General features: G+C 39.2%; 2 protein-coding genes across 2 annotated transcripts; both read right to left on the reverse strand.

The window, feature by feature from the left end:
- Positions 1 to 670: 670 nt before the first annotated feature.
- Positions 671 to 3,702, reverse strand: LOC115957208 (protein SRG1-like). Its single transcript, XM_031075411.1, has 4 exons — positions 3,408 to 3,702; positions 2,607 to 2,851; positions 1,412 to 1,739; positions 671 to 1,106 (listed from the first exon to the last, which is right to left on the reverse strand). Exons 1-4 carry the CDS (start codon positions 3,645 to 3,647, stop codon positions 870 to 872), a joined length of 1,050 nt encoding a protein of 349 aa, XP_030931271.1. The 5' UTR covers positions 3,648 to 3,702; the 3' UTR covers positions 671 to 869.
- Positions 3,703 to 12,853: 9,151 nt separating this feature from the next.
- On the reverse strand, positions 12,854 to 15,722 carry LOC115957216 (protein SRG1-like). Its single transcript, XM_031075418.1, has 4 exons — positions 15,398 to 15,722; positions 14,516 to 14,763; positions 13,348 to 13,675; positions 12,854 to 13,104 (listed from the first exon to the last, which is right to left on the reverse strand). The coding sequence occupies exons 1-4, from the start codon at positions 15,686 to 15,688 to the stop codon at positions 12,868 to 12,870; spliced, it is 1,104 nt and encodes a 367-aa protein (XP_030931278.1). The 5' UTR covers positions 15,689 to 15,722; the 3' UTR covers positions 12,854 to 12,867.
- Between the last annotated feature and the right edge of the window lie 156 nt (positions 15,723 to 15,878).

Genomic DNA, 15,878 nt, shown 5'->3' on the forward strand with positions numbered 1-15,878 from the left:
TGTCAACACTAAGTGAGTACTCCCATTTAGGCTTCATTTGTTGCTGATACCAAATAAGGATGCTGTTTCCATTTTTCTGCAGTGAAATCAATCCTGGTACATCATCGTTTTTGCCACATGTTGTAATTACAATTAAGGATCAATCAAGTCCAGTGCTTGTCAAAAAACCTGTGGTTTATGCTCTTTTCTACTTTTCTTTACTAGGTAAATATAAATATATAACTCATAACTCACAAACCCAAACAGGATTGCCCCACTAATCTCACTGCACTCCCCCTGTGTTTGGGGGAAGGAGATGTCATTTGGCCCTGAAGTCATTAGGGTGTGCTTTACTGCTTTGTGCATTTTTGTGCCTACAAAGTTCTAATGTTAGCTTATGGCTGTAAAACAGTGTCAGGTTGAGGGGTTAGGTTTTAGCTATTGGGGAAGGACTTATGCTACTGTGGATCACCAAGACTGAGACAAAAGGATCTCACTTAAAAAGAAGGTTTTCTTTCTTTGAGAAACATCAAACCAGCATAAGATGCAACTGTATTCATCTCTGCTGGAACCTTGGCTACACAGGTCATACCTGTTCTCATATCTCCTTAAAAATATGTGGTTAGTACTCTAAATTTTGGAAAACAAGAATAACATGTATCCAAGGAAAAAAGAAACAAAAAAGACAATGGAAAACTGTCCAATGCTATCGACTTATGAAATCAGACTGATTATATGAGTCTTCCTTGACTTCTTGCACAGATGCTCAAGGATTTATTACATTGCTTCAGAAAAACTGCTTTCAACCTCTTAACATTGTGTCTGTTGAATCTGATGCAATCATTTTCAAATGCACTGATGCACACCACAAGAAAGAATGATACCAAAAATTAAATTTTCACTGTTTCAATTGGTCTCTTTCCTTGCTGGTAGTACTCGAAATAAATACCCACGTAGTTTTTCACCTTTTTGTATAATCTTGGCCTTGATTCATCAACCAACCTATCAATTGGTCCAATCTCTTCATTTAATCCAGGAAGGCAGAACACAGCCAAAGAAATCCTCTCCCTTTCTGAGTTTGTCACCACTTTGTGTACTGGGCTCTTGAAAATTCCGTTGCTCATTATCTGCGTACCATACAGAACCAATTAATATAAGTAGTTCATTTTATTAATCTGCTTTTATAGGTCTATATCGTTAGCTTTTATAACAAAAACTTATTCTTTGAGGCAGAACCTCTAGTTAAAATTGTAATTTGAACAATAAGTCATTAAAGTGAACATTGTGTTACGGCTGCATTTGATGTCAAGGGCGCACATCACAAACCTGGAAGCTATCTAATTTGCATTTGGCTTAATGGAATACCTAAAATGTGAGTGCGTTAAACGACTCTAGAACATGGTAAATATGATGCAATCTCAGTAATGGTTACCTCTGCTTGATCACCAACATTAATGAGAAGAGCCTCAGGAATGATTGGAACTTTAAACCACTGATTGTCTTTCTGGAATTGAAGACCTTCCACTTCATTGTCTTGCAAGAGAAAAGTGATTGCTGATGCATCTGCATGCTCTTTGACCCCTAGTACAAGATCCGGCCTTGGACATTTTGGATAGTAGTTGAATCTTGCAGTCATTGTTGCTTCTTTTCCATATTGGTCCAAAAAGCAGTTATCCTCCAAGTCCAGTGACCTTGCCATGGCCGTAAGGATGAGTTCAGTCACCATGCTCAACTTGATAGTATAATCATTTAGAATATCCCTGCAGTGTTCATGAGCAATTGCATTAGATTGCTCAAATATGCTTTCTAGGTGTGTGAAGCAGCGTGATAGCGAGAGAAGGGTTAATGCATGTAGGATTTGAAATCCACTAGAAAAGATAGATAACAAAAGATTTATTGGTACTGAACCTTCAATTTTCATTTTACAACTTAAGGCCTATCTAAAGGCTCCAAAAAACTTTTCTTTAAACAAAAATATTCTTAAAAACATTCTAATTAACATCCCATCATATAAGGACTCAATTTAACTAAAATACTCCTCATAACTCTCCAAAACAATGATTAAAACCTTTTCTAGAAAATTCTGATAATTACAACAATACAAAGTAAAACCCTCTAATGATGTATATGATGCCCTACGTCATTGTGGTTGGAAAGTGTCCTTTGAGTTTTTTTCTTTTGTTATTGCAAAAGAGGATCATTCTCAAATTTTTAGAACTGAAGGAAAAGCACGCAGAGGAGCATTAGCAATAATAGCAGTAGGTAGGACAGGAAGCAACAACAGGAATAGGAAAAGAACTTACTCTTTGAAGGTTGAAAGGTCTAATTGAAAAACTAAGTAGATGAAATTTACAACATAGGCTAAGTACCTTCAGTGATTTTAACATTTTTAATCACTTTATGCTTTGTAATGTACTTTTCATTAGAAGTTTCAGCACTTCTGTTTATGCAGAACTTTAATGTCTGAAGGCATTTTATACTTATCTCAATAAGTACGCTGTTAGAAACAAGCATTCACTGTTTATATTGTAAATAGATGAATAATCACCATGGAAAAAAAATAATTCATTTGGTATAACTGCCAATTTCCTAAATGTACTTTGCTTGCAAATACTTAATATGGTTACCTAAAAGCTTTGGGATTTTCAGGCCAAAACTTGAGCCTTCGCTGTTCTGGATTTAACGTAATATACAATCGGTCGGTCCAATCAAGTATTTGTTCCTCTGAAAGGATCATGTCATTTCCATAGCCTTCTATGCCATCAGCTTCTCTGGAGTATTTTCGCTTCTCTTCCATTGGAAGTGCAAAAAATTGCTTCGTAACATCACGAACTTCATCTAGAAATGATGGTGTCATACCATGGTTGATTACCTGAAACACCTCAAACAACCTTTTGAGCATGTATGGACATGACTGGAACAAAAAAGAAATAGTACACAAAATAAGCATAATCTAAGATATAACCTATTGGTGAAACCCTGGAAAATAAGGATTCATTTTCAATTATTTTGGCCAATGAAAACCAATACCCATTTAGTTCAAGATATTGTTTTTGAATCAAGTATTGATGCAAAATAGAGAAAACCTATTGGTAGATCCCTTGAATCAAGTATTGATGCAAGATATTGTTTTTGAATCAAGTATTTAAACAAACAAACTAATTGCAATGTAACTTTTAATCATTGTTTATAAGTATAACAAAATAGTACAGATATTTGCAAATTACTAGAAGTTTCTTGGGCTAGCTATAGAACTGAGTTTTGTTTATATTCATTTATTGATTTGTTTGGAGTTGACTTAACGAGCTTTAGAACACTGCTTTTGTGATCTATGATAGACCCAGATAGTAAAATTTAGTGGATGTCAATATGATGGCTTGTATTGGATAGTATAGAAGTAATATTGAGTGTTGGGGTTAAGAGACGACCTGAAAGCAGCCCCATGTGCTTAGAGCTGATCGAAGTTTCTGCAGCTCTTCTTTGCTGGTTGACAAAGATGAGAGCAGACCAAGATTGACAACTGGAATCTCCACCAATGGAACATCCAAGTCTCCACCATCCCTATCCTTACGAATATATTTTTCTGGAAGTTCATCGCCATTGAGGTCTAATTCTTGGACACTTTTCTGCACCATCGGTGTCTTGAAAGCAGGAGCAGAGTCGGCCATGTTAAGAGTATGAAAGAAAGCAGATGCTGTATGTTCAATATTGAGGTTATGTTCAGGGTGGTTGGAGTGTAGACTATTATATGCATTTCAAACTCCAAAGCGCTTAAAGGCTTTATTTTTGGTCGTTGGGCCGACATACCGTCGATCTTATAAATGGATGAGGTTCTTGTGAGATGCAAAAATAGAAAAAAAAAAAATGTGCCAAAGAAAACAATCACACAAGACAATATTTACATGGTTTGACAATTTGCAGGTTGTAGATATTTCACTATTCACAGTGAAAAATACAAGATGCGGTAATACTATTTTCTCTCTCAAAACAAATCACAGAAGCCTAATTTCCTAAACAACAATTTTTCTATCTTGTGCATAAGATTCTCAATGGGCTACAAATGAGCGCTTTGGCTTTTTAACTATCAGCCCAAGCCTCTGTTCCATGGGCTAAGCCTAAAAAAAAACACTCACTAAAATTGTAGCACTTTTATATTGGGTCGGGTTATAATTCGGATCAAACACAACTAGGCTCCATAAAACCCAACAAATCTCCCACTTGGAGACTAGTTCAATCACCAATATCAGCAGCATGCCTCCAAACACAATCTCTCATCACTGCAACTCATCCTCTTGTCCTCAAGCTAGAAGACCAATTGAAGCTGCACACAACTTCAACTTCTCAATGGTGACATTCTTAGTCAACATATCTGTCGGATTCTTAGATTTACAAATCTTCTCAAGTATCAGCAGTCCATCTTCAACAAGATAACGAATAAAGTGATATCTCATTTGTATATGCTTCGACTTCAAATGAAAAGAAGAATTTTTAGCAATAAAAATTGCGCTCTGATTGTTACTGTGTAGAATGCCCATTTCTTGTTTCTTTCCCAATTCATCCAAGAACTGTGTAGCCAAATCATCTCTTTTAGCTTATGTACTAGACAGAACAACAATCTTTTGTAGATTTGAAGCCAAAGATATAGCTGTACCACCTAGAGTAAATACAAAACTAGTAGTACTTTTATATTGGACGAGTCATGATTCGGATCAAACATAATTAGGCTCCACCAAACCCAATAAGAAACTTATTAGACTAAAATGGATTATTATTCCCATGACCCTTACTTGAAACATAGAGCCTTTCCCCTCCTAGAATTTCAAAGGTCTCACTTGAATATTTGCTACTACTAACAAGATCTGCATCAATGGTTATTCTACCCAAACTTGTGCTCCAGGTTTTGCAGCGAATGTTGCATTCTCCTAGCATTATATACCATAATGGCTATTGAATCAATACTAGTACTCCCTTAAAATATATAGGATAAAATATTGGGTTGTACGGGTCAATAACATGGATTTTTTTTTTGGGTGTTTTCGTACAAAAAAAATTGTGAAGCTTTGGGTTAAATTATTAATTCTCTGATGAAAGAAAAAAGGAGGTTGATTCAAGTTGCGTGAACAAAAAATAGTAGAGAGATCTAAAAATAACAATTGTACGTAGTAAAAAATAACTTTTTTTTTTTAAGGAAAATAATAGAGTATGACTTTAGACATAATAGAATAGTAAAAAAAGAAAAAAACATATGACCGTTCTTAATTAATTTGTTGAGGATTCATAATTGAACTCAAATTTGAAACTAAATTTTGCTTCTTGTTGTTGCAAAAGTGATGACAAAATAAATTATTAAATAGATCATAAGTTTTGTAAGGACACGATTCGTATCGAACCACAACAGTGTTGGGTTCGCACGTAAAAAGGTCCAAACAATATCATTTGTAGAGCGTGGGTTTGAAAGGTTAGGCCTTAGTCACCAGGCGGTGAGTCTTTTAGTGATGTTCATACATAGCTAAGTTATTTTTGCCCTAGGAGTCTTTCTCCAAGAGGCGGGCTGGGAGGCTCTGGTTTTTGGCCATTTTTCCCAGCCCCTTGTTTGGTGCACCTACCTTTTCATTATATAGTCCTTCTTGGTTGATCCTAGCCCTTCACTTGTTGGTCAGGCAGGTGCTTATTTCTGTATCCATCCCATCAACCGTCTCCTCTTACTTTCTACTAGTTGCGAAGATCGAAGCTACACCGTCCAAACGTCTTTTCTCATTAACCGGATCTGGACGTTGCCAGGTGCATTTAATACGGAAGGGACGCATTTTCCTTGATCCAATTTTACATACTACTCCCCTGTGGGCCCCATTCCACTCACATCCCTTTCAGGGGGCTGTTTGGGGGTAGCCTTCACCAAGACGTTGATCTTCCCATTGAAGTTCTGGAGTGCCGAGGACAGGGTAGTTTCTCAGCCGTTCCCCTTGACACCTCGGCCATCGATCATTCGTCCTCGGCAAAAGACCTCCTCGGCACGGGCCTTGGGCCCAGATAGAGTTTGGGCCGGATTGTAAACTTCCCAGACCCACAATAGCCCCTCAAAATCCTGCTATCCGTCTCTTCGGATGGATATGAGGGTTTTGATGACATCAGAGATCTGCCAATGCTTGTTAATCCTTGTCACCTATCGGTTCCCGAGGCTTTTCACCTGCCCAAGGCACGTTCCTAGAGCCCTTGGAAGGCAAAACGTGGCCTCATTAAATACGGGCGGCTTTATGCTTCCCACGTTCTACGGTATGATGGAAATCGAACGGTGGTGATCTCCTGGTCTCTTTGGGCGGGAAAAGGTGTACAGTTACCCTAGAAAGTATAAAAGATTTTTTGGGGATGGATCCGTCTCTTCAGTTCTGCACTTAAGAGTTTTAGTGCGTGTATTCTGGGTTCATCTGAACTTCCGCCCAAATTCAAGTCTATCTCAAGCACATAAAGCCTGTCCGAAGCGTAATTCTTCTCTTATGTAAGTTCCCTACCTCCATTAACTCGTGCTTTTTCTTTTCTGGGTTTATTTCTCTTTGGCTCCCTTTCCTTTCCCGTCGCGGGTCGGGTTTGTTTAATAAATCACAAAGATGACTAAATTGAGACTGAGGAAATTAGTCGATACTGAAGAGACGATGAATAAGTTCATCGTTGATTATAGGATTCCCCCAAACGTAAGTCTGAAGCACTGTAAGATGGGGGAATGGCACTATAAGAGGGAAACGGGCGTGGTAGTAATTCCCGTCCTTGCCTTTGTAGAGGGAGGTATGAGAATTCCTATGGGGCCAGTGACGAGGGGTTACCTCAGACACTTCCGTTTAGCCCCCACCCAGTGCACCGACAACATTTTTAGGATTCTGGGTTGCGTGGACGCTTTAAATGAGAAGATGGGGTTAAGACTGACCCATCATGACGTGAACTGGTGCTATAACCTCCAAACATTGAAGGGGAAAACCTACTACATGAGGTCGAGGGACGAAAGGGTTCGGTTAATCCAGTGCCTCCCTGACTCCAACAAGGGACTGAACAAGGATTTCCTTATCGTCTCTGGGGAATGGCACGATGGCGATCCGTGCCCCATAGTAGAAGGAGAACTAGGTGGGGTACTGGGAATGGAAGGGGGATAACCCTTTACGCTATTCTAATCTAATGTTGTTCGGTAACTAACCATGCATATGTGTTTGTCTTTTTGTAGATCTACACGCCTACACATGGCATTTTCACTTAGTCAACCGGGCGGACTTGGAGACCGTTTTACAAGCGGCAGTTTTTGTGAATGATAGAGATGGTTAAGTCCGAGCAGCTCACAAAATACTAGGGTACCCTCCTGTTCAGATTCATTTGCGGACGCAAGGCACGTGATCAACGCCCGCCGTCCTTGGCTTCCAAAAATTACCGTGGTCGAAATGGGATTTTTAATCTCCCAGGAGCCAGCTGTCCCCGAGAACATCCCATAGGTGGGCCCCTCCTCGTCTCATCAAGTAGCAGAGGACGAAGGCAAGCCAGATCGGTCCGAGGAAGGTTTTGGGGTATTTGACCTAGTTTATCAATCCGAGGATCCTTCTGGTGATATAGGTGACCTAGCCTTGTCCGAGCCGGAATTGTCGTCAATAGGCACCTCTTCTCAAGCCGAAATGGGACTCAAGAGAAAACTCTTGACCCCCCTTCTCCAACTCCTCGAGGGCCAACCTGGGAAGGATACGCAGGAAATGCCACAACCCGATGCTCCTCCTCCACCACCTCGGCCCCCTACTATCCAGACCAGGTCATCTTCCACCAAGTCACGGCAACAATCCCTCCGCCCCGAACTTCCTGCCTCCTCCCAACCAGCTCAGCCTCCTCGACCTGAAGGCGTTGATTCAAAGAGAAAGAGGAGCCCCAAGGGCAAGGAAGTCACGGACGAGGGAAAATTCCAACCTTCTAAGGAGAAGGATGAGGCTCCGCGCACAAAACAACTGAAGATTGGACACCAGGGCAAGGGCAAAGAGACTGAAGTCCAAACTTCTCAAGGCAAGGGAAAGGGGATTGAGGCCCAGTCCTTACCGAGTGCCTGGCTTCCTGCCCCAATGCTTCACGGGGGTCCATTACTGGAAACGGCATCCCTGAGGGACCTTGGAGATGGCGAGGGTGGCTACGTGGCAGACGCATTAGGGAGAACCATGTTGCTCCCTAATGACATGGATGAACTGAGGAAAATGAGGATGCAGGAGGTCTTCCTCAGTACTAAGAGGTACTTGGGCATGGTAAGATTTCTTGAAACCTAAAGCCTTATTAACTCTTGCCATTGGTTTGCCACTAACTACACGCTCATCTCCCTTGCCAGGCTCTTCAGGCAACCTATAGGATGGAGGAAGAGGTGAATAACAGGAGTAAGGTGGCCGAGAACGAACGCAAGAGGCGCATAACGGCCTCGAAGACTCTCGAAGCCTCTGAGGATGAACTTGCCAAAGTCAAGGCTGACTTAACAATAACTATCCGTGAGAGGGATAACGTCTCGGCGGGCCTAGGTAGCGCCCAAAAACAGGCCGAGGACCAAAGAAAGCACGTACTTGAAGCCGAGGACCAGTTGCGAATAGCCAAAGACCTGATCGAGGGTTTAAATAAGCAGCTGGCCGCGGCTATGCATGACAAAGGGGTGGCAGAATACGCCCGTGAGGAAGCCCTAAGGGCCAAGCAGGAGGCCGAGTTTGCCAGGAATGACGCAGAGGCTGCTAAGGAAACGGCCGAGGATGACGGTTATAATATGGGAGTGGCTGAAACCCAAGCCACCCTTAAGGCCCAGATTCCTGGAGTATGCAGGTTTTATTGCTCTCAGGTTTGGGAAGAGGCATTGAAGCTAGCTGGGGTGGATGCTTCATCTGATCTGTGGAAGGCGGAGAACGTGTTCTACCCTACAGCCATCCGCGAGGCCACTTCCTCTAGCACTGTGGCTACGGGTGACCAACCCGAGGAAGGGGTCACTCAGTCGGAAGACTTACAGGTCAGCGGCTCTCCTGGCAAAATGCTTAAAGAGGGAGAATCTCAGGATGTGATAGAAATATCTCAGCATACGGATCCTGAGGCACCTAAAGAGACTACTGAGCCGGTGGTTGGCTCTCAGATGCCTAGTGTTGAGGAGCCAACCACACTTGCCCAGCCGTCATAGGCAATTCCCCTTGCTGTGGTCCCCCAGAGTACCAATGCTGACCCTGCTCAGCCTTCCCCAGAAGGGACTATCCTCCAGGGCGTTGAAGCTGATCCCGTTCCTTCCTCCCAGGACATGACTGACGTAAAACTAAAAAAGTAGAAATCCTGGCTAGGCTTTTGTATTCGTTTTTAGTTTAACGATTAACCTGTTTCTTTTTATTTCAAAAACTTTCTAATATGTTAATAATTTGAAAGTGTTTGAACATGTATATATGAAATCTTGTTTTTCCTTTTTCCTCCTGGTTACTTGTTAGCTGTCCTCGTTGATACGTAATATTGTTTATGAATTCTACACTGATTCATCTTAACATGTACGAATATTTATGCATGCAATACATTTAACATCATGTTTCAAAACCCTAGCTTACTTGCACCCGCAGAGCCTTTAGACTCATTTCTAACCCCCATTCAACTAAGATATAGGCATCATTTTAGATATCACGTGTAACTGCCACGTCCTGCTTAGTGCCTAGGTTTCATGAAAGTGGTTGGTTTCCCCATAGGATTGAGTCTGAGGACCATACAATACCTTGGTTTTGTCCAAAACTCAGTTTTCTCATCCAAGTAGTTGGTTTTCCCATAGGTTTGAGTCCGAGGACCATACAATACCTTGGTTCTGTCCAAAATTCAGTTTTCCTTATCCAAGCAGTTGGTTTTCCGATAGGTTTGAGTCCGAGGACCATACAATACCTTGGTTCTGTCCAAAACTCAGTTTTCCTCATCCAAGCAGTTGGTTTCCCCATAGGTTTGAGTCCGAGGACCATACAATACCTTGGTTCTGTCCAAAACTCAGTTTTTCTCATCCAAATAGTTGGTTTCCCCATAGGTTTGAGTCCGAGGATCATACAATACCTTGGTTCTGTCCAAAACTCAGTTTTCTCATCCAAGTAGTTGGTTTTCCCATAGGTTTGAATCCGAGGACCATACAATACCTTGATTCTGTCCAAAACTCAGTTTTCTCATCCAAGTAGTTGGTTTTCCCATAGGTTTGAGTCCGAGGACTATACAATACCTTGTTTTTGTCCAAAACTCAGTTTTCTCATCCAAGTAGTTGGTTTTCCCATAGGTTTGAGTCCGAGGACCATACAATACCTTGGTTCTGTCCAAAACTCAGTTTTCTCATCCAAGTAGTTGGTTTTCCTATAGGTTTGAGTCCGAGGACCATACAATACCTTGATTCTGTCCAAAACTCAGTTTTCTCATCCAAGTAGTTGGTTTTCCCTTTCTCATCCAAGTAGTTGGTTTTTCCATAGGTTTGAGTCCGAGGACCATACAATACCTTGGTTCTGTCCAAAACTCAGTTTTTCTCATCCAAGTAGTTGGTTTTCCCATAGGTTTGAGTCCGAGGACCATACAATACCTTGATTCTGTCCAAAACTCAGTTTTTCTCATCCAAGTAGTTGGTTTCCCCATAGGTTTGAGTCTGAGGACCATACAATACCTTGGTTCTGTCCAAAACTCAGTTTTTCTCATCCAAGTAGTTGGTTTTCCCATAGGTTTGAGTCCGAGGACCATACAATACCTTGGTTCTGTCCAAAACTCAGTTTTTCTCATCCAAGTAGTTGGTTTCCCCATAGGTTTGAGTCCGAGGACCATACAATACCTTGGTTTTGTCCAAAACTCAGTTTTTGGCGTGGGACCTTGGCTTTAGGGGAATTAGATCCTCGGCCAAGCCCCTAGAGCCATCTAAGCGACTGACGCTAGCAAACATAGCCCCTAGTCAATAATCATAGCCCCTAGCGGAACTTTACATTAGAACTCTATAGTCAACAGTTAGAAATGGCAAAGGAACTCTCTCGACCCACTGCCTATGCCAACACACAAGCCTTTCCCACAGACGGCGCCAATTGTAAGGACACGATTCGTATCGAACCACAACAGTGTTGGGTTCACACGTAAAAAGGCCCAAACAATATCATTTGTAGAGCGTGGGTTTGAAAGGTTAGGCCTTAGTCACCAGGCGGTGAGTCTTTTAGTGATGTTCATACATAGCTAAGTTATTTTCGCCCTAGGAGTCTTTCTCCAGGAGGCGGGCTGAGAGGCTCTGGTTTTTGGCCATTTTTCCCAGCCCCTTGTTTGGTGCACCTACCTTTTCATTATATAGTCCTTCTTGGTTGATCCTAGCCCTCCACTTGTTGGTCAGGCAGGTGCTTATTTCTGTATCCATCCCATCAACCGTCTCCTCTTACTTTCTACTAGTTGCGAAGATCGAAGCTACACCGTCCAAACGTCTTTTCTCATTAACCGGATCTGGACGTTGGCAGGTGCATTTAATGCGGAGGGGACGCATTTTCCTTGATCCAATTTTACACCCTACTCCCCTGTGGGCCCCATTCCACTCACATCCCTTTCAGGGGGCTGTTTGGGGGTAGCCTTCACCAAGACGTTGATCTTCCCATTGAAGTTCTGGAGTGCCGAGGATAGGGTAGTTTCTCAGCCGTTCCTCTTGACACCCCGGCCATCGATCATTCGTCCTCGGCAAAAGACCTCCTCGGCACGGGCCTTGGGCCCAGATAGAGTTTGGGCCGGATTGTAAACTTCCCGGACCCACAAGTTTGTAACAAATATTCCTTTGATATATTTATACTTTTCATAAAGTGTTCATTATTCATAAGTCATATATTTGATTATCATTTATAAGTCATATTTAAATAAAAATGAGTAGTGTTATAGGTACTACAAGTTTTATTAAATTGGTCTTACAAACTGATGAGGTGGTTGAAATCTATCAATTGTATTTATTGTCACATTAGTTTGTTAGTTTCATGTAGTAAAACTTGTATTACCTTTGGCATTTTCCCAAAAAAAAAAAAAAAAAAAATTCGTGATACAATTTTCACTTTCACAACTATGATTGTGTATATTTTTTCTCATTTCAGCCGTTCTTTATTAAACTTATTTGAATTTTTTTTTAAAGAGTTTCAACCTATGACGTTCGTCCATAATGATAATTCTTTATCACTAAACCAAGACACCAATAGGTTTTTGGTGTAGGTTGAGATTGAACTATAAATCTTTTATTAAACCATCAGAAATTTTACCAGTTAAACTAGTTGGATCCTACTAAACTTATTTGACTTGAATGATCGTGAATTATACTAATATAGACCACTTACTAATAAGGATATTTATCCAAAGGCCTTATAGCTGAATTGACACCTCCTCATGTATAAAGTGCTTGGGGGTTTAGGGAGGAAATGGTTCGAGCTGCAGGGTTAGTAGTATGTTGTAATTATTTCTAAAAAAAAAAAAAAAACTAATAAGGATATTTAATAGTTTTATTACTTTTTTATTTTTATTTATATATTTTATTTGTTACTCAATTAAGCAATCAATCAATGTTTTATATATTTAGAAAAAAAATAAGAGAAAGCATGTGGGTCCTACCTCTACTTGTGCCTAGTCGTACTCATTTACCTTATAATTTTGATATACAAAAATGCTAACTAGTTGAGTTATAAAGTTATTGACATTTTGTCCCATACTTAAGAGGTCTATTTAGAGCACAAGCTACTAACTCTCCACTAACAAATTGAAACTCACTCCTGTTTTCATTTATCAACCCATTTTAATCTAAATAAATAATATATAATAATTAGAAATATATCCATTTATTTATTCATTAATATTTAAATGGACCAACAGATCTTTATTAATACAAACCACAAGAGAAAAAAGGTACAAAAACTAGTATCTCACTGCATCAATTGCTCTCTTTCCCTGCTGGTAGTACTGGAAATAAGTATCAGCATAATTCTTCACCTTTTTGTATAGTATCGGCCTGGAGTCATTGACCAACCTGCCTATTGGTTCAATCTCTATATCAGAGTCTGGAGAACAGAACACTGCCACAGATATCCGCTCCCTTTCTGAATTTGTCACTACTCTGTGCACTGGGCTCTTGAATATTCCATTACTCATTATCTGTGCATCATATGAAACCAATTGTATCATACGAAACCAATTCTAAAACAAATTTACATATTCTCAAAGGCATAGTTTCTAGTTGTAATTAACTAAATTGTACAACTTGGGTCATCAAAAGTGAACTTGGTGTGAGTGTAGATGTTGATTACTTTTGAATAGCTTAGAATATATGTAGGCACTAGTTGCTAGACACTGGGGGGTTATGTTGAACATGTGAAAATCTCAGTACGTAGCTATTACCTCTGCTTGATCACCTATATTTATAAGAAGAGCCTGAGGAATGACTGGAACTCTGATCCACTGGTTGTCTTTCAGGAATTGGAGACCTTCCACCTCTTTGTCTTGCAAAACAAAGGTGATTGCTGATCCATCTGCATGTGGTTTAAGGCCAAGAACAAGATCAGGCCTTGGACATGGAGGATATAAGTTAAATCTTGTAAACATTGTTGATCGTTCTCCCATCTGCTCCAAAAAGCAGTTATCCTCCAAATTTAGTGACTTTGCCATGGCTTTGAGGATGACTTCAGTTATGAGGCTCAACACCATTGTATACTTGAGTAAAATATCCCTGCAGTTTTTATTTATTTTTTTGGTAACTAATTAGTTTGACTTATAGTTTTACCTTTCTATTGTTGGAGAGCCAGCCATTCACTACTGCCACCACCATATGTTATAATTAATGGATGTTATGGAACACAAAATCAAGGGAAGGGAAAGTCATTGTGGTTAAAGATTTAAAGGTGCTAAAATCATTTTTGAGACAAGTAGGGAAATCATTACTAGTGAAAACTCTATGGTGGTATTGTTAAAATAAAACAGAAAGATTAAATTATACTTTTCACCATGAAATTTTGGGTATTTTCAATTTCGTCCATTTAATTTGAGATTTTTTATTTTAGTCTATTAAGTTTGATTCCGTTTTCACAATTTTCCTTTCATCCATCTTGATAGCTTATCTGAGCATTAAGTGTCAAAAAAACGATGTTTTTATTTTTTATTTATTTTTTGTTTTTAAATTTTTTCTCCTCCCTCTTAATGGTTATATTAGTCACTCAGGAGAAATCAAATTTGGTCAAAATTTCAAACTTAAGAAATCCAAATGAAAATACTTTAAAGAATAATGCTAGATATACAAATTTTTTTACAAAAAGTTTTACAAACTGCTGATGTGGTAGGCGATTATTAGTATAAAAAGGTAATGTTAATGGTGTAGTTAGATGAAAACCAATAAAAAGTTGGCCATATCAACATTTTGTAAAAATGTTATAAAATAATTTGTGCCTGTAGTGTTACTCTAATTTAAAATTTGTTAAGTGTCAAAAGTTTATGCTGTTGAAATTTGTAAGGAATGACCATTAATTGCTGTTGTATTCTTTATTCAGAAGGAAACATTACATGATTTGATTACCTGAAATCTGTGGGATTATTAGGCCAAAATGTGAACTTTCGCTGGTCTTCTGGGCTTACCATGAGAATCAGTCGGTCAGTCCAATCAAGTATTTGATGGTCTGAAAAGATGATATCATTTCCATAACCTTCGATGTTGTTGGCTTCTCTGGAGTATTTACGCTTCTCATCCATTGGAAGTGAAAAGAATTGCTTGGTAACTTCATGGACTTTGTCTAGAAATGAACTTGTCATTCCATGATTTATTGCCTGAAAATCCAAAACCAACTCATGAGTATGTTATAAGAATGATGAAAGGTCTATATTATTTTTTGGCTGAAAGATGTCAATGGTTGAGAGTCGACCATTTCAAAAGTTAGAAGTATGAAACGTGGAAAGAATAGAATCAATAACTTATTACTTTTTTTTTTTGATAATCCATAACTTATTACTTAAATTAAGATAGCATAGCAGTATCATAATTGTCAATTTTAAGCTTTGAACTAATTTCCTTCCATTCGGATATATATTTAATTATTTTCTAGATGATTTAGAGTGTCAAAATTCATAATATTCATTAATCGGCATCAAACATGAACATCAACTTAGAGGAAGGTTGGTTTTTAGTAGGATCAATTTTATTGTTGGTTTTTTAATATAATAAATATTTAATAGATAATACTTTATTATTAAATATATAAAATAAATAATCAATAAATGTAAAAAAAAAAAAAAAAAAAAAAACTAGCAGTACTAAACAAAGAATAGTAATTGTAGCTTATAGAGAGCCTAAAATTGTCATTTAAATTTGAGTCTCCATGTCCAAATATAACTATGTGAACCTGGTAACTCTATAGAACAATATATAGGTTGCTGTTAATCAGCAAGTGCTATGAAATCAAACCTGAAAGCAACCCCATGAACTGAGAGCAGACCGAAGCTTCTCTAGCTCTTCTTCTACTGTGGTTGCCGAAGATTTGAGGTTACCAAGGTCTATGACTGGAATTTCATTCAAATTAGGAGTATGAACATCAGGCACTCCTCCTGTACTGTTTTTGTAAACATAATTATCTGGTGGCTGTCCACCATTGATGACCAGTTCTTGGATACTCTTTGACCGTAACTCTTCCTCGGTAGCCTTATTAGGAGGGGGCGGAGATTCAGCCATATCTCTGCTGGAAGCAGCCATATACATACAACTAATTAAGGAACACTAAAAAGAGTCTTGATTTCTTCTCAAAAAAAAAAGAGAGTCTTGATTGATGTTGTCTCTAGGGATATGCTCATGACGCAGCATTGGTACTCATAAAACACTAGGATACAAATGTGGAAGTCAACGGTCCATGTTAATAGTGCATAAAATAAGAACAAATGGCATTGAAGTC

The sequence above is a fragment of the Quercus lobata genome, chromosome 2 (genome assembly GCF_001633185.2).
Source record: "Quercus lobata isolate SW786 chromosome 2, ValleyOak3.0 Primary Assembly, whole genome shotgun sequence".
In the NCBI taxonomy this organism is placed as follows: domain Eukaryota; kingdom Viridiplantae; phylum Streptophyta; class Magnoliopsida; order Fagales; family Fagaceae; genus Quercus; species Quercus lobata.

Excerpts from the sequence above, each read along its gene's own strand:
- LOC115957216 (XM_031075418.1), bottom strand. The coding sequence starts at position 15,688 with ATGTATATGGCTGCTTCCAGCAGAGATATGGCTGAATCTCCGCCCCCT. Across the intron at positions 13,676-14,515 it reads AATAATCCCACAGATTTCAG|GGATATTTTACTCAAGTATA; the intron begins GTAATCAAATCA and ends TAAAAACTGCAG. Across the intron at positions 13,105-13,347 it reads ATATAGGTGATCAAGCAGAG|ATAATGAGTAATGGAATATT; the intron begins GTAATAGCTACG and ends TATGATGCACAG.
- LOC115957208 (XM_031075411.1), bottom strand. The coding sequence starts at position 3,647 with ATGGCCGACTCTGCTCCTGCTTTCAAGACACCGATGGTGCAGAAAAGT. Across the intron at positions 1,740-2,606 it reads GAAAATCCCAAAGCTTTTAG|GGATATTCTAAATGATTATA; the intron begins GTAACCATATTA and ends TGAACACTGCAG. Across the intron at positions 1,107-1,411 it reads ATGTTGGTGATCAAGCAGAG|ATAATGAGCAACGGAATTTT; the intron begins GTAACCATTACT and ends TATGGTACGCAG.